The sequence below is a fragment of the Rhinatrema bivittatum genome, chromosome 13 (assembly GCF_901001135.1).
Source record: "Rhinatrema bivittatum chromosome 13, aRhiBiv1.1, whole genome shotgun sequence".
NCBI lineage: Eukaryota > Metazoa > Chordata > Amphibia > Gymnophiona > Rhinatrematidae > Rhinatrema > Rhinatrema bivittatum.
In genome coordinates, this window is record NC_042627.1 from 560,786 (window position 1) to 579,290 (window position 18,505).

At 44.5% G+C, this 18,505-nt stretch overlaps 1 protein-coding gene across 1 annotated transcript in view; it reads right to left on the reverse strand.

Annotated features, from left to right (window-relative positions):
* DTX4 (deltex E3 ubiquitin ligase 4) overlaps nucleotides 1-18,505 on the reverse strand; it is a 59,789-nt gene that overhangs the window by 13,196 nt on the left and 28,088 nt on the right. Inside the window, exons 4-6 of the mRNA XM_029575756.1 lie at nucleotides 17,714-17,875; nucleotides 17,306-17,367; nucleotides 16,737-16,889 (exon numbers count right to left, since the gene is read on the reverse strand). Of these exons, the coding sequence (XP_029431616.1) occupies nucleotides 16,737-16,889; nucleotides 17,306-17,367; nucleotides 17,714-17,875 (377 nt within the window). The remainder of the gene's footprint in view (nucleotides 1-16,736; nucleotides 16,890-17,305; nucleotides 17,368-17,713; nucleotides 17,876-18,505) is intronic.

Here is an 18,505-nt window from a genome sequence, read left to right on the forward strand (position 1 = left end):
TATTAAGGGAGTTCAGGAAATTTCTGGTAGGTCTGTACAACAGATCTTTGGAGAACGGAGTGATCAGTGTAGTAAATCACAAGTGGATTGTGATAAATTGCAGGAGGACCTTGCGAGACTGGAAGTCTGGGCATCAAAATGGCAGATGAAATTTAATGTGGACAAGTGCAAGGTGATGCATATAGGGGAAAATAACCCTTGCTGTAGTTACACAATGTTAAGTTCTAGAACAAGGGGGTAGGCTCAGAAGAGAGGTTAGAAAGTAATTGTCCAAGGAAAGGGTGAGAAACATCTGGAATGCTTCCAGAGGAAGTGGTAGAGACAAAAGCAGTAAAAGAATTGAAAAAGGTATGGGATATATATACAAAGGATCCCTGGTGGTGAAAATGGGAACAAAGCCCTGGGTAACCTGCACAGTGCGGTTGGTACAGTCCACAACAATGAAGCACCTCCAAAAAGGCATTGGGGTAACCTGCACGGAGAAGTGCAGGCACTGGGCCACCTCGAAGGCTTGGGAACGTACATGAAGGAACATGGTTAAGTCCAAACTTCAGTGAGGCTGGGGAAGATGGGTGTTAACGTTAATACTGAGCTTGTAAGAAGTAAAGTGGGAAGATGGCAAGGCCTGATATGGCCTACTGGCAGAAGTAGTGGAGGCCAACTGATTTTAGGCACGCTGGGGATGATATGGAGTGGTAGGAAAAAGGTTAAGATGTGGGGAAAGGGATTTGGTGCTGGGTTGCATGTAAGATCATGTATGTACATGATCTTACATGCAACCCAGCACCAAATAAAAATATGAAAACTAAATAAATAAATCTACTCAAATGGGCAAAAAAAAAGGGGCCTTTTTGGTCTTTATCTGTTGTCATTCACTAAACTGTTTGGCAGGCTGACCTTGCTGCTTAAGATGCTGTATCTGACGTGCTTAACGCTTCTGTGAAAACTATTTTTTATACCGCTTGGTGCCACCCCTGGAACAAACAGTTTAAAAATTGGTCCTGCATACCTTCCACTCACACCTCCCTCACAGTCAATCCCTGGACTTTCTGCTTGTAGCTCCCTCGCAACTGCCCTCCCATACCTTCCTCTCACATTTATGGCACCTGAACCAGCCCGTCACGTTCCACTCACATATACTGTCAGCCCTACACCATCCATCACCGAATCCTTCAAAAGCTAGGCGCGCACACATAGGGCATCGGGAGCAACAGGTCCCCTTTCACACACATTTACTGCATGCTGAGAAGCAGTTCCAGGTTTTCCAATCACTACTATCCATTCACACTCAACACCTTCTTGGCATGTTCTACTAGCATGAGCCCTCCCATACAGAGTTAGTCACACACAGAAATCTTTCACCAACTCCACTCTTTGGTCAACTGCCTGATGTGCCCTCTGGCCTGGTGTAGGTGGTGGAACATCTTCTTCAGATACTACAATGCAATGTTACATGTCTTCTGATCACAGCATCCGCAAAACCAGCCAGACCTTATATTGCCCTCAGTGCACCAGAACTAGATAATTTCCTTCCACACATAAAGAACTAGCCTAATGCGTAAAAAGAAACAAACATCTTTATGGGCTTCCTATGGACTTTAATGAGTGCAGTAAAAATACTAGAAGGATAACCAATTAAGATGGAAGCCCAACACTACCTTAAGCAGGAACAGAGGATGGGTGCCGAGCACCACCTTGTTCTGATAAACTGAGTGTGAAGTGGATAAGTCAATAGAATCTGTTTTATTGTAATTTTCTATATTTTATGTATTTAGTTTGTAATTCATTTAACACTATGAATAACTATAAGCCAAAAAAAAAGTCAAATAATTAATAGAGGAATGCCATGGGCTAGAAACTCCTTGACGGGGTCCAATGGAGAATCCAATGAACTGGGGATTCTAGGACTCTTTTTGTGGAAGTAAAGATAGCATCCTGGAAAGGAAAGGTTAAATGGTACCCTCTCCTTATCCTTAGCTACTAATAAGGTAAAGAAATGTTTCACCAACTCCGCTAGTTGGTCAAGTGACTGACATGCCGCCTGGCATATTTATTTATTTACAAATATTTAGATACCATCCTTCCATGTAGATCTGGACAGTTTACAATAGATTACATTCATAATAAAATGAATACAAGATTCTTATAAGGTATGTATAGATAATCATAAAATAAACTTAGAATAAAATAAAAAAAATAAAGAGTAAAACTAAAAAACCATTAAAATAATATATAATACACATTGACTACTCAAAATCTTCAACATTGTGTCATACTCTCATTTAGATATAACAAGGATGTCAAAAGCACATTTAATAGCCATGTTTTAAGTTCTCTCTTAAATATTGTGTAATCATGACAAAGTCTTCAGGCACTTTGTTCCACAATCTGGGGCCTCTAACTAAAATAGCTCTTTCACGCACTTCTTCCAAGTGTGCAGAGCCTATGGTAGGAATATTAAGTAGCCCCTTATTAGATTATCTCAACGTTCTTTGTGGGAGGCATATAAATGTAAGGCTATGCCAGATTAGTTTACACCTTCGTTATTAACTCTGATCCTTAAGATTATTAACAAGACCTTATATTTTACAAGAAACTAAACTGGTAGCCAATGGAGAGTGAAAAGTGTTGAAGTGATGTGATCAAACCTATTACAACCTGTTAAGACATATGCATTTTGCAATAATTGTAGAGGTCATAATGAACTACCAGGTAGTCCTAACAGTTTTAGTAATTAATTTTGGTGAAAATAAGTGTTTGACGAATAGTCTGAAAATCATCCAATTCTAATAAGGGTTTTAATCTTTTTAGTACTTTAAGTGTGAAATAATCATATTTAATTATAGATTTGATATGTTTCATCACTGACCAACTGGAGTCTATTATAACTTCTAGATCACTTGTTTCAATGGTAATTATACAACTACCCAGATTGACTTTAGGCAGTGGACCAATCACTGTTTTCTTAGATAGATTATCTCTGTTTTATTAGGATTTAGGGTCAATTTCATATTTGATAATTTTTAAATAGTAGAAAATTATTTGTTAATTAAACTTAAGGTATGTGTGAGAGAATTATCAAGAGGGAAAAAAAACAATGTCATCTGCGTAAATTCTATAATTTAAACTAAGCTCAGAAAGTAATTAATATAATGGCAGTAGGAAGATATTAAAGAGGGTTGCAGACAATGCTGCTCCCTATGGTATACTAGTTTTGATACTCTTTACTGTAGGCCAATTATTTTGAATGTTTACTTGAAAAGACCTATCCATTAGGAATGACACAAACCATTTTATTACAGTTCCACCAATCCCAATTTCATTAAATCTATTTATAAGTAATCCTTGATCGACAGTATCAAAAGCTGCTGAGAGATCAGGCAGAATAAGTAACTGTCCAGTGTCAAAGCCCCATCATACTACATCTGTCACAGATAGCAATGAAGATTCTGTACTATGACTTTTTCTGAACCCATATTAATTTGGATAGAGTATTTGATGTTCTTCTAAATAATTTGAAAGTTGAAGATAAACAGCTTTTGTTTAAATGGGAGCAGTTATGGGATAGGCAGAAACTTTTACCATTCAATAAATTACAACAACTGTATCGGGTCTCTGCGGCAGATAGCTTACACATTTTTTCACTTCAACGAGGATTGGTCAGGAGCTTATAAAGGGCAGATCTCTTTTTGAAAACTATTGTGTACAAGCTGACAAGCTGCTCTACTCAATCGAGAGCCCCAAGGGAAAATGGCGTTCCAGATTGCATAGGAGAAGGATCTGGGGGGTGCCCTTAATTTATTGATTTCTGGTTGTAAAAATCTTTGTTATGAATACATAATTCTGTATTTCAGAGCCATTTTTTTACAGTTCTGTTACAATATTTTTTCAATAAACAATTATAAAAAACTAAAAAACAGCTCTCAATCTTTTTTTTTTTTTTTTTTTTTTTAATAACGTGAGTGTAGAAATAGTTTTGTAAAATGTTTAGGATTTACAGAATTGTTTGAGAACTGTGCATTATTCCCCTGTCCTTCCAGTCAATGAAAGCTTTGTTCTGATACCGCATGGAGAAAGCGGAAGTTTGATATAAATAAGAGGAGTCGAAATAGTCCCTTTTCCCCCACCAGCTTAACTTTCCAATTGTCCCATATCCTTAGTGTGGTTTGTAGAGCTAGGGGTAATTTACTAATCTTGGGCCACGTGTACTTGGATTGCCATGGTAATGCAGAAAGTCATATATTGCCCACTATCAATTGCTCAAACTGGACCCATTGTTTTGGGTATATATGGTATGAAAATCAATTGAGAGGCAGCATAGTACCAGGTTAAATTGGGTACTCCCAGACCCCCCCTGTTTCTAGGCTGGTACAACAGTGATTGTGAAATCCTAGGTGAGCATCTGTTCCAAATAAAATCAACACTCTTTTTTGCCACCTTTCGGAATAGTGTACGGGAAAGAAAGATTGGCAGTGTTGTGAAAAAGTATAAAAAGCGAGGCAGGACCTTCATTTTAATTGCGGATATCCGCCCCATCCAGGAGAAATGTAATCTGTCCCATTTTGTCAGATCTGATTCTATTGCTTTCAGCAGGTGAATATAGCTTAAAGTAAAGAGGTCTGTGACTTCCAAATTTAATCGTATTCCTAAATATTTTATCCCTTTTTTTACCCATTTAAACAGAAATGCTGATTTGATATCACTGACTTCTGCATTAGAAAGTGAGAGATTTATTCTGAGCTAAAATGGTCTAATTCACCCGCTATGCTCCTGGAGGAGAAAGGAGGATTGGAGTAAAAAGAATGTCATCCACAAAGAGCGATATCTTGATGTTCATGTTCTCCATTTCTATGTTGGTAATTCCTGGGGATGATCGCACTCTAGATGCAAAGGGCTCCAAGAACAGAGCAAAGAGAAGAGGACAAAAGGTTCCTCTCTCCACCTTGAAAAAGGGACCATATCCCCTGTTCACCTTGACACATGCAGTAGGAGCTTGGAAAAGCGATCTTACCCAACATAAGAAGAAGGGACCAAAGCCCATTCGTTCCAGTGTTTGAAACAGAAATGGCCAGTGGACCATGTCGAACGCTTTTTCCGCGTCTATTGACAGGACTATTGCTGGTATGGACTCCCTCATGGCCCACCATATCGCATCTATAATCTTGTGCACGTTGTCTGCTGCCATATGCTTGGGGATGAAGCCTACTTGATCCACATGTATAAGGTCAGATAGAATTCTGTTAAAGCATTCTGCCAAAATACGTACTAAGATTTTGAGATCTAGATTAATGAGGGAGACAGGTTGATATGATCCACACTGAGTTGGGTCACGCCCTGGCTTGGCTAATATTGTTATACCTGCCACGTTGGAATGGGGTATGAAAACAGCACCTTCTCATACACTATTGAAATACTCTGTGGTTCTACTAGTTGATGAGAAAACTTTTTATAATAAGTACTAGAATTCTGAGTGATTTTAGCTTTTAATTTCCTCGCTAACCATCTGCTGGCTTTGTCACCTTCTTCGTAGAATACTTGTTTAGTGAGATCTAATTGATGCGCTATCTGATCAGAATCTAGGAGTGCCAATTCTTGTCTAGCTTTTGCTAACTTGCGTAGGATTTAGCATGTGAGCCCGGGAAAGGGCCACTATCAAGCCTAGTAAGTTGTTTCTGGATTTTTCTTGTTTCCTTTTTCGGTAAGAAGCTTGGGATATGAATAGGCCTCTCATAACAGCTTTAGATCCTTCCCACACAACTCCAGGGGAGACGATGGAAGAACCATTTAGGGTAAAATATTTTTGAAGTTTAGAAACCATGGATTTACAAAATTCCCCATCTATTAATAGGCTGTCATTCAGTCTCCAATAACGTCGCCCAGGATCAGAGTCCCTCAATCTTAATTCGAACCAGATGGGCGCATCGGCCGACCATGTAAATATTACCAATGCCCACTGCCTGTACATGATTTTGTAGAAGCTTGACAGTGAGAAAGAAATCAATGCAGGAATAAGTATTGTGAGGGGCAGAGAAGAAGGTGTATGTTTGAGAATGGGGGTGACGTTACCTCCAGATATCTACTAATCCTCAGTTTTCCATCAAGACACTCAGTTCCTTCCTCACTCCCCTCCCTCTGCTATATTTGGGGGAAAACATATCTAGTTTGATATTGCAAATGAAATTAAAGTCGCCCTCTAAAATAACTAAACCTTCTGCATGATGAGATATAATAGTCCCCAATTTACATATAAATGGGGCTTTGATATGAGAGGGGTGCATAAATAGAAAGTATGGAAAACATTTCATTCCCAACCCTTATTTTGACAAGAATAAACCTTCCCAGGGGGTCTGTAATTGAAACAAAAGTTCAAACGTGAGTGTGAGCAATTAAACCCCCCCACTCTTGTGTATTTTGCCTCCTTGGAACTAGCAGCTAAGAAGATGTGTGGAAACCCCAGGTTGTGTAGTAAGTATTCATAGCGTTTCTTTACGCAAGTTTCTTGAAGGAGAACTATAATGGCCTTCTGATGGGATAGCTCTTTAAATAACAAACTTCTTTTCCTGTGAATATTGAGTCCCTTTACATTCAGGGATAAGAAACGCACAGCCATTATTCCTTTTTTTATATGAAATGAAGATAAAATAGAAAAATGAACTTCTTGGACACATTTTCCCATCCTTCCCCTTCAGGATAATAATAGTGAAAGGAAATCTTCCTAAACCCAAACCAATACATTACCCCCCTACCCCCCCCCCCCCCCCCAGAATACCCCTAACGTGGATCACGCCAGCCACGAGGGATTCACCCAGTTGAAGAATAAAACTCCCACTCCCGCGCTTCTCTTTATGGTAACAGGCTAGCAAAGCCTGTCAATCATTTTGGCCCCATATCTTTAGGGCACAGCACTGCAAACAGTAACCACCAGAAAGTCATCATCAGGGCAATGAAAAACCAAGCAAAATCAGAGATAATGAAAAAACTGAGTTCAAAGGACCAACTGTGAACAAAGAATCAGCAAAGTTCACTGTTCTTCCTTGGTCCAACCTCTTGGCGTTAGCATCTGTAGAATGGCGCTTCAACGATGACATCCTTCCCTGACCTGACGTCATCTTGGGGTTGCAGATGATTTTCACTCCCTGCTCAATTTCGGCGTGGTGAAGGTTACAGACATCCCAGCCCGCTCAAATGCCTCAGCCGCTTCCGACAGACTTCACTCTAAAGGTGATGCTGTTTACCGAGAAAATGAGGCCAAATGGGAAAGTCCAACAGTAGGTAATCTTTTCGGAGCGCAGGGCAGAGGTAACCTGCTTAAGTTCAAAGCATTTGCGCAATATAGTTGAGGGTGATATCATTAAAAATTAGTAATTTATGCCCTTCCCAAAGCCACGCCGCCCATTTTCTCGCAGCTGTCGATATTTTTTCTTTCAATGCGAAACTATGTAGACAATATCACTATGTCCCGGACCTTGTTCACCTTTGCAGGGCCCAACGCCCTATGTGCTCTGTCAATTTTGATCTGGTGGGATGAAGTGGAGCCTGATGACTGTGCGTCGTCAGTAGATAGCACAAAGCTACAAATTTATCTGGCTACAGAAAAGCAGTCCATATATTCTGGAGACTCTGGTACACTGCGAATTCGTAAGTTAGATTGCCTAGAGCAATTTTCCAAATCTTCAATTTTTTCCACTAACAGGGCATTTTCCTTTTGTAAATTTTTCTGCTCAGCCAGCACTTTTTTTTTTTTTTTTTTTAAGAGAGTCTTCCTGACTCTCAAAGCGAATATCTATGTCATCCATCCGTGCTCAGAGTACGGCAAGGTTCTCACGTATGTCCGAGATGGACTCTAATAGTTCTTGTTTATGCTGTTCATGTCTGATCGTAGTTCCATGAACCACAATCGCAGCTCGTCCCTGGATGGTAGTTCAGCAGTACTGCTGGAGGATGATCCGAAAAAGGAGTCAGTAATATCATTTCCATTCCATGTGGCCTATACAGTGGCATGGCCCTCATCCTCTGACATATCAGCCACCTGTTTAGAGAAGAACTGTTGTCTTTTTCTTCATCGCCATCAGGGATCTTAGGGCGATCGCGAGAGCTGAAATTTGGCGGAATATACATGCTGATGCTAACGATTCTTGAAAGATTCGATCAGGGGTTGGCAGGAGCTTCGGGGTTAGGCAGCCATCTTCCATCCCAATCTCCTATTTCTAACAGTAGCCAATCCAGGTTACAAGTACCTGGCAAGATCCTAAACAGTAAATAGATCCTATCGTGCAATGATAAGTAGTGGATATTTCTTGTGTACTTGGTTAACAATTAATGGACTTCTCCACCAGGAGCTTCTCCAACCTTTGTTAAACCCATTTATGCTAACTGCCTTAAACACATCCTCCAGTAATGAATTTTAGAGCTTGTTTGTTGAGTGAAAAAGAATGTTCTCCGATTTGCTTTGAATGTTCTTCTTACTAAGAAAGAGTAAATAATAATTTTATATTTACCCATTCTATAGGCCTCTATCATATCTCTCCTCAGCCTTCTCTTCTCCAAGCTCAATCACAACCTCCTTAGCCTTTCCTCACAGCCGTTCCATCCCCTTTATCATTTTGGTTGCCCTTCTCTGTACCTTTTCCAGTGCAATCATATCTTTTTTGAGACCCTAGACATTTAAGTAAATCTACTACAAAATGGATAAAAGAAAAGATTTTGTGTTTTGGATTTGCCAAGTCAAAGTCCTGACCTAAATCCTATAGAAATGTGTGACAAGACCTGAAGCGAGCTGTTCATGCCAGGAAGCCCTGAAATGTCAGAGTTGAAACAGTTCTGTATGGAAGAATGGGCCAAAATTCCTCAAGAACGATGTGAGAGAATGATCAATGGTTATAGGAAACATTTAGTTGTTATTCCTGCTCAAGGAGGTGCCACGAGCTAATAAATGAAGGGTTTACATGTTTTTTCATACTAATTTTTTTTTTTATTGAATAACTAACCAAAATATATCCTGAGTTATTTATTCATTGAGGTTATCTTTCTGTCTTATCAGGATCTAATCATGTTTCAAGGACAAATTGTGATAAATGGTTCACAAATTTTTCTCAGCACTGTGAAGTAAAATTCAGAGTTTAAACATTGGGCTCCTTTGAACGGATACATTTTATCTGGATAAATGGAAGTATTCCAGGGCAGAATTCACTTAGCTGATATTTAGATTTAGCTGAATAAGTTATTCAGATGCTGGACATGACTCCGAGGTGGGTTACAATTATCCAGGAATGTGTTCCTGTATAACTATCCTTAACCGGTTAAATGGGGACTCCCCATAAAAATCCCTAAACTCCCCCAGAGATAGTTATAAAATGTATGGCCCATTGGACAGATAGTCCCATCCCCCTCCCCCGCGGCTTCTCCAAACACTCTCTTTGGTCCCTGGCCCCAGCCCGCCTTCTCACTCCAATCCTCTGAGCCATTGGGGTCATGGGACACTTGTGCTAGCTCCTGACAGCTTCCAGCATTGCTTTGTGAAGACAGTGGCATTATGATCTGAGAAACTGCAACACCCAGAAAGCAGTCGGCAGTGACACCCCTGAAATAGCAAATGTTGCTTACCTGATGTAACAGGTGTTCTCACAGGACAGCAGGATGTTAGTCCTCACAAATGGGTGACATCGAGGATGGAGCCCACCACGGAAAACTTCTGTCAAAGTTTAACAGAACTTTGACTGGCCCCTACTGGGCATGCCCAGCAAGGCACTGACCCTGCAGCCAGCAGGGGTCTCCCTTCAGTCTGATTTTCAAAGCTACAGGCAGTGCCTAGAAAAGTAAAAACAAAACGAACCCAACACCGCGGGGTGGCGGGCGGGTTTCGTTAGGACTAACATCCTGCTGTCCTGTGAGAACACCTGTTACATCAGGTAAGCAACATTTGCTTTCTCACAGGACAAGCAGGATGGTAGTCCTCACAAATGGGTGAGTACCGAGCTGAGGATGTCCTGACCTGCACCAAATGTACCCAACGATGTGCAACAGGTACAACAACTGGGGTGGAATTTGGTAAAGGGCATCCGCACCCAACCGGGAAGGTGGAAGGGTGTTGGTACATCAAGTTGGAAAAAGGTTACGCAAGACAGATTGGCCGAAGATGGAGTCCTGTCTTCCAGCTTTGTCCAAACAATAGTGGGCTGCAAAGGTATGGAGAGAACTCCAGGTTGCAGCTTTACAGATGTCAGGAAGCGGCACCGATCGAAGGTGTGCCACTGAAGTCGCCATGGCCCTCACAGAGTGTGCTTTTACACGGTCTTGAAAAGGAATGCCAGCTTGCTGATAGCAAAAAGAAATGCAGTCCGCCAACCAGGAGGAAAGAGCCTGCTTACCCACAGGTTGTCCTAACTTGTTAGGATGGAAGGAGACAAACAATTGAGTGCCCTTCCTGTGAGCAACTGTACGGTCTAGATAAAAAGCTAGAGCCCGTTTGCAGTCTAGGGTATGCAGAGTCTGTTCCCCGGAGTTGGAGTGGGGCCTGGGAAAAAAGATAGGTAGTATTATGGATTGATTAATATGAAACTCCGAAACTACCTTAGGTAAAAATTTAGGGTGAGTGCGGAGTACCGCCCTGTCTTGCAGGAGTTTAGTGTAAGGCGGATAGGTGACTAAGGCCTGTAACTCACTAACCCTGCGAGCTGAAGTAATGGCCAACAGGAATAAAACTTTCCATGTGAGATACTTCAATTCACAGGAGTGCAGAGGTTCGAAGGGTGGTTTCATTAGACGACCAAGAACCAGATTAAGGTCCCAAGATGGGGCCGGAGAACGTAAGGGTGGCTTCAGATGGAGCAAGCCTTTAAGAAAGCGTGTCACCAGGGGTTGTACTGAAATAGGGACACCCTCTATACCTTTATGGAAGGCGGCTACCGCACTGACATGCATCCTAATGGAAGAGGTCTTTAGACCGGATTCTGAAAGGTGCCATAAATAGTCCAAGAACTTAGAGATTGGACAGGAAAGGGGATCAAGGGACTGAGAAGTGCACCATAATGTATACCTTTTCCATTTATATGAATATGATCTTCTGGTGGAGGGCTTTCGTGAAGCTATCAGGACACGAGAAACCAAATCTGAAAGGTTGAAAGGCTGAAGGACTAACCTTTCAACATCCATGCCGTCAGGGACAAGGCTTGGAGGTTGGGATGGAGGAGGCATCCGTCGTTTTGAGTGAGCAGATGCGGATCCGTTCCCAGAGGGATGTGCTTGCGGATGGAGAGATCCTGGAGTATGGGAAACCACACTTGGCGTGGCCAGTGGGGTGCTATCAGGATCATGGTTCCTCCGTCCTGGCGAAGCTTCACGAGAGTCCTTGACAGAAGAGGAAGTGGAGGGAATGCATAAAGCAGACCTGTCGTCCACTTGAGGGAGAAGGCATCCCTGGGCCGAGAGTGCTGGCTCCGAATGAGAGAACAGTAATCGTCCACTTTGTGGTTCTGAGGGGACGCAAAGAGGTCTATGCGGGGAAAACCCCACTTGTGAAACAGAGAGGTCACTACTAGAGGATCGAGTGACCACTCGTGTGGTTTGAAGACACGGCTCAGCTGGTCTGCCAATACATTGTCCACTCCTGGCAAGTAAGTGGCCCTGAGGTACATGGAACGGGAGAGGGCTTCTGCCCAAATCTGCGCAGCTTCCTGACACAGAAGGAAGGAGCCTGTGCCTCCCTGCTTGTTTATGTACCACATGGCCACCTGGTTGTCTGTCTGAATTAAGATAATCTGACTCGATAGATGATCTTTGAAAGTTCTGAGCGCGTAGCGGATTGCTCGAAGTTCCAAGAAATTTATCTGGTGATCGGCTTCCTCTGGTGACCATAACCCTTGGGTTTGTAAGTCGTCCACATGGGCCCCCCCAGCCGATGTGGGAAGCATCGGTGGTGAGGATTACCTGTGGATCTGGTAGGAGAAAGGGTAAGCCCTGAAGGAGGTTGACTTGAGTCGTCCACCAGGTTAAAGAGAGGCGTAGCGCTTGTGTAACTGTGACGATGGAGGACAGAGGCTGAAGAGCCTGAATCCATTGGTGTCGTAGAGTCCATTGTGTTACTCTCATGGCTAGTCGGGTTAAGGGAGTGACTTGAACCGAGGATGCCATGTGTCCCAGGAGGATGAGGAATTGGCGAGCTGTGGCAGTGTGTTGAGACTGGAGCTGGCGAGCTAGGGACATGAGAGTTTGAACTCGTTGAAGTGGAAGGTAGGCTTTTGCCTGTAAGGTGTCCAAGTCTGCTCCAATGAAGGATAAGGTCTGAGATGGGACCAAGCAAGATTTCTCGTAATTGACAAGAAACCCTAAGGAGAGGAGTGTGTGAATTGTCAACTTTAGGGAGGATTGTGCAATCTGAGGGGTGGAGGCCCTGATTAGCCAATCGTCCAGATAGGGGTAGACGTGGACACCTTCCTTCCTGAGAAATGCTGCTGCCACTACGAGACATTTGGTAAATACTCGTGGAGCAGACGCCAGCCCGAAAGGTAGTACCCAGTATTGATAATGGTCGTGGCCTATCAGAAAACGCAGATACTTGCGATGAGATTGTGTTATCGCAATGTGGGTATAAGCGTCCTTGAGGTCGAGAGAGCACAGCCAATCCCCCTTTTGCAACAGAGGGAGCAAGGCGCCCAGGGTTACCATCTTGAACTTTTCTTTTTGCAGATACTTGTTGAGGGCCCGAAGGTCCAGAATTGGACGTAGCCCCCCTGATTTCTTTGGTATTAGGAAGTATCTGGAATAGAATCCTTTCCCTTCTTGTTGTAATTGAGTCAAATGGCTGGTTAGACCCCATGCCTGAAGGGGCGGGGAGTCTGGCGGAAGTGTTATGAAGTTGAGGTGGTAACCCTGTGCGATAATTGCTAGCACCCACTGATCTGAGGTGATCTGTTTCCAACGATGTAAGAAGTGGTACAGCCGACCTCCCACAGGGATGTGTGGAAGAGGGAGTTGGCATGTGCTCAATACAGGGAAGTCAAAGGCCCGCCGCAGGCCCAGGAGGTGGGGCTACAGTAGGTCTTTGCTTTCTCGGCTGACGAGGCTGAGGCCTGTTAGAGGACCGTGCAGGACGAGCCCTAGTTGACGGAGGGTAGTAGCGACGTGGTCGAAAGAACGACTTCTTAGAGTCCTTCTTTTGCGGTTGCTTGGAGGACACCTCAGGTGGGACAGATGAGAGTTGTTTCAACGTCTCATGGTGGTCTTTTAACTCCGCCACAATCTGTTGAATTTGCTCTCCAAACAAATTGTCGCCTAAGCAGGGTAAATCAGCAAGACGATCTTGGACCTCTGGGCGAAGGTTGGATGACTTTAACCAAGCCCAACGTCTGGCTGAGATGGCTGTGGCTGAAACCTTCGTGGAAGCATCGAATATGTCGTAGGCAGTCCTAATCTCGTGCTTCCCTGCCTCAAATCCCTTGTGAAGAAGGGCTTGAAGCTGCGGTTGGTATTGGTCCGGCAACGTGTCAGCATAGTCTTGCATCTGCTTAAGGATGGCTCTGTTGTATTGAGTAATGTAGAGTTGATATGAAGCTATGCGTGAAATCAACATAGCTCCATGATACACTTTCCGTCCCACACTATCTAGGAATTTGTTGTCCCTGGTAGGTGGGGTAGAAGAGTGTGGCTTAAGACGCTTGGCCTTCTTCTGCGCGGACTCAACCACAACAGAGCGATGATCCAGTTGAGGTTTTTGGAAACCTGGTGCTGACTGGACAAGGTATGTGGAGTCAGCTTTCTTGTTAACTGGTGAAACCGATGAAGGAGATTCCCAGTTTTTCTTTAGCAGATCCAAAAACACCTGGTGTATAGGGATGGAAGCAATGATTTTTGGAGCATCCAGAAATTGAAGTAATTCCATCATCTGGTGTCTGTCATCGGCTTCAGATTGGAGCTGAAACGGTACAACTTCTGCCATCTCTTTCACAAAGTTAATGAAAGATAGATCCTCAGGAGGAGATCTTTTTCTACTCTCTGTAGGAGATGGTGGCGAAGGCAAATCTGTGTCAGAAGATGTATCATCATCATCACCCCAGGTATCGTAGGGATCATGTGGGGCTTGTAGCCCTGATGGACCTGGCTGAGGCTCTAAAGGCATCGATGGAAACCTAGGTGGAATCGGTGCGGTAGGTGGAACCAGAAATGGCATCGATGGCTTCGGTGCTGCCGATGGAATCGGTGCCTGGCACGGAATCGATGGAGCCGAAGGATAAATCGGTGGAGATATACCAGAAGGTACCGATGGAACTACCCCGGAAGGGGAAATTCGAAACGGTGTTTCTCCTGCCGATGAGAAACCAGTTGGAGACGGTGGTGTTGTCGATGGTACTGGAATCACCGATGGAAGGGCCGTCATAAGTGCCTCCATGCGGCGTAGTAGTGGTGCTAGAGCTTGCACCAACGGCTCGGTGGTCGGTTCCCTCCTCGGTGGCGAAGCTGGCGCCGGCGTCGGTGCCGGGGGCGGCACTGGAACCGGTGCCGGAGACGGTGCCGATGGAGGTTGTAATTTCTTCATCGCTTTCTCGATGGCCTCCTGGACCAGCCGGTCCAGTTCTGCCCGGAGACCAGGGGTAACCATACCCGGCTCGACGGGAGAGGGAGGCTGAGGCAGGGCCGGAGGGACCACCGTAACCGGTGGGATCACGGCCCCCACACCCCGAGAGGGTGAGGGTTTCCTCGATGCCGGCGAACGAGACGTGGAGGGTGTCCGGTCTGTTCGCGGCTTCTTTGTCGGTGGCTCGGCTTGAGCGGAGGTCGATGGCTGTGGATCCTCAACAGGCCGAGACTTGTGCCGTCAATGGCGATGCTTTTCTTTCCGATCCCCTCGCCCATCCGGGGAAGGGACGGGAGTCGACGGCCGAAAAGCGATCGATGGCGGACGGTCACTGGAGGGTTGACGATGATGGTACAACTTCGACGGTGCCGGTTCCGATGACGTCGATGCTATCGATGGCGTTGGGGTGGGTGCATGGAAGAGGAGCCCCATCTTCTCCATCCTGGCTTTGCGACCCTTGGGTGTCATTAAGGCACATTTGGTGCAAGTCAGGACATCATGCTCACTACCCAAACACATTACACAAACCCTGTGGGGGTCTGTGATGGACATAGTCCGGGTGCAATCCGGACAACGACGGAACCCCGTTGCCATGGCTGGAAGCCAAAATTTAGGCTGGGGATCGGTAAGTGCCAACGGGCCTCGAGGGCCAAAATCGACGGTAGTCGATGAAAAAGGCAAAAAACTTACCGGGTTCCGTAAGATGAGGAAAAAATTTGTCGAAGGGAGACCCCTGAGGGGCAAATTTTCTTCGGAAATTAACTTCCAAATTCCTGTCAGGAACGTGGTTAGAGAGCTCCTTTCACCGCGTGGCAACTGCTGCGCGGAAAAAAGAAGACTGAAGGGAGACCCCTGCTGGCTGCAGGGTCAGTGCCTTGCTGGGCATGCCCAGTAGGGGCCAGTCAAAGTTCTGTTAAACTTTGACAGAAGTTTTCCGTGGTGGGCTCCATCCTCGATGTCACCCATTTGTGAGGACTACCATCCTGCTTGTCCTGTGAGAAATGCTCGTAACCAGCCACAAGCGCTCTCAGTCTGTGCAGATATGACACAAGAACTGCTACTTATTGAGAAGGCTACTGACCTGGGTAAACTGACTGAAAACTGCCGTATGGATCAACACTATGTAGACTGTTACCCGGATAAGAAAATAGGCAGTTTTTATGTGTACAAAGGCAAGGGTAAGGAAATTATGTAGGTACATTATATTTTCAGATCTCCAAGGCCTCAGATATACTCAGAAAAACAGGTGCAAACCGCTGTGGGTAATTTTCAAAGGGAAGGGATGTGCCTTTTGAAAGTTAGTGCCAAGCACACAGATTTTACATTAATACAGGCATTTTTTTTTTAAACTTCCCTATTAGAGGAACCATTTTCCAAGGCATACTCCATACGTAAATAGGCATTTACCTGCAGAGAAAGCCCCTTTGCCTCCTCCCCGCAGTGCTGGGGGTATGGTTCAGGAATCCATTTTGAAATTCCCATGTGTTTACTCCGCAGCATTAAAAGCTGGCATCTTAGTGAACACATACAGAGCCATGTCAAAAGGCTGTACACAGTACTGAAGTGCCACCACATCACTAATTTGAGATTCTTCCTGTATCCAAGATCTATCTCTGTGTAGGGGCAAGTCTCCTTCAGGTCTATTGCATGTTACTAGTCTCCATAATATAGAAAGGGAAAAGTAGTGCCTAGAATAACCATCATGAACTTTTCAAACAGAAGTTCAATTCCCTCAGGTCTAGGATGGGCCTGACACTCCTGTACCTTCTGTGGACCAGGATGTACCTGGAGCAAAATTCCTGCCCCCTTTCCTGTGTGGGCTGACAAGACAGAGCTTTCTATCCTTACTAGGTCCTACTGGAGATGACCTAAAAGCTCTTTTGGAAAGGCAATGTGGAAAGATTTCTAAATGCAAAATCTGTGGCAGTCCTTGATAAAGCCACAGGACCAAGCTATATGAGGGCCCAACAACTTGTGATAAGCATCAGCCTCCTCCCTATCAGGAGATTTTCTGGCACCTAGATTGAACTGGATCCAACCTCCATACCTTTCACTCACACTTGGTTATTATGGGCTGCTGGTCAGTTGCCATGGTCCCTCTTCCTGGTTACTGCAATTCTGACCCTGCTAAAGTCAGAGACCTACAACGGCCGATGCGGGTACATACTTTCTTGCCAGTGTTGTACATGGTGATCAAGCAGAGCAGGTGGTACACGTGGCCGCAGCGACTTAGCCTCCCCACTAGGTCTGACTTCACAGCTGGGTGCAGCCTTTTGTACCCTGAAGGAGAAGAGAGATGTTCCATGCAGAGAGGGCAATTCTGCAAAGAAACAGACACAGGGAAAGAGGTGAGACACTGAGCAGAGAAAGACACACCGTGTCCATACCGAAGAAAGAGAGAAATAAACAGTAAGACATGTCTGGGTTGAGAAGTGAAAAACTCCATCAAGGTACTGAAGCCCTGCAGAGAAAGAAAGAGGGAGACACAAACACACATATATGGAAGAGACATATTCCATACAGGAGGGGCAATCCTCCAGAAACTCAGAAAACAACAACACAGAGATGAAAGTGAGCATCAGTCATGGAGAGAGAGGGACCCACAGAGAGGAAAAGAAGAAATATTCCATACAAACAGTACAGTCCTGTGGGAAAGACACACACAGCATAAAGGAGACCCAAGCTTTAGAGAAAGTGACAGGCTGCAGGAGAAGGAAGAAACTCCTGGGGTCTCACCTCTTGCAGTGGGCTTTGTACTTTTTGCAAATATTTCTTCAGGACTTCCTCTGGTTTTCTCCCTGTAGGAAATAGGATACAAAACCTACAGCCTCACATCTCAATGGGGACAATGTGTGAGTCAACAAGAACAACCATGGAGTGGGAAACTGGTCTTTGCCATGTCACAGACAAGAGACGGGAAAGCTATGGTTGGGCCCATTGGATAAGTCACAATCTTTATCTGCTATCATGTTCTAGATCTATGACCACAGATCAAGAGGAGGAGGCAGAGGGTGAGCCAGGCCTCAGCAAAGTCACAGTGAGAAGAGTAGGGGGAGGGGAGAGCAAACATCAGCAGTGTCACTGAGCTGGGGGAGAGGAGATCGGATCTTGATAAGTGGATATTCAAGTCCAACAGCTCCTCACCTTTCTTGGTCTGCTTCCTGCTGATCTTGCGGCAGGTGCTGGAAATACCCGGGATGGGTTTAATCTCACTCTTGCTGACAGGTGGTGGGTGAAGAATCAGTTTTGGTGGACGCATCAGACATACAGGAAGCCCTGCTGCACTCATCAGGATCCCAGTAATTCCTGTCACAAGAAAACAAGCCAGTAAAGAATTTTCCACAAATTGAAGAACGTAAAAAATGCCATGCTGGGTCACACCAAGATCCATTGAGCCCACCATTTTGTCTCCAACAGTGGCCAATCCAAGTCGCAAATACCTGGCAGATCCCATAAAGTAAATCTAATTCCTGTTACTCACTCCCAGGGATAGCAATGGCTTTGTTCAGTCTCCCTGACTATTAACGTTATGGACTTTTCCTCAGGGAACTTGACCAAACCAAACCCCGCTATACTCATCGCCTTGATCACATCCTCTGGCAGCAGATTCCACAACTCAATAGTGCACGGAGTGAAAGAGTACTTTCTATGATGTGTTCTTGTTTTAGCATTATTTGAATACATAAATAGCCACTCCTTTAATTTACCTGTTCCACCTCACTTATGATTTTATCATCTTCTATTATGTCCCCTCTCAGCTGTCCCTTTTCCAAGATGAAGATCCCTAGCCAGCACAGCCCCTCTGCACCTATTCCAATTGTTACTTTTTTTGTTTAGATGGGGTGATCAGGATTGCACACAATGCTCAAGGTGCAGTCGCACCTTGGCTTGATATAGAGGCAATGCGATACTTTCCATTTTATCCTCCGATATTTT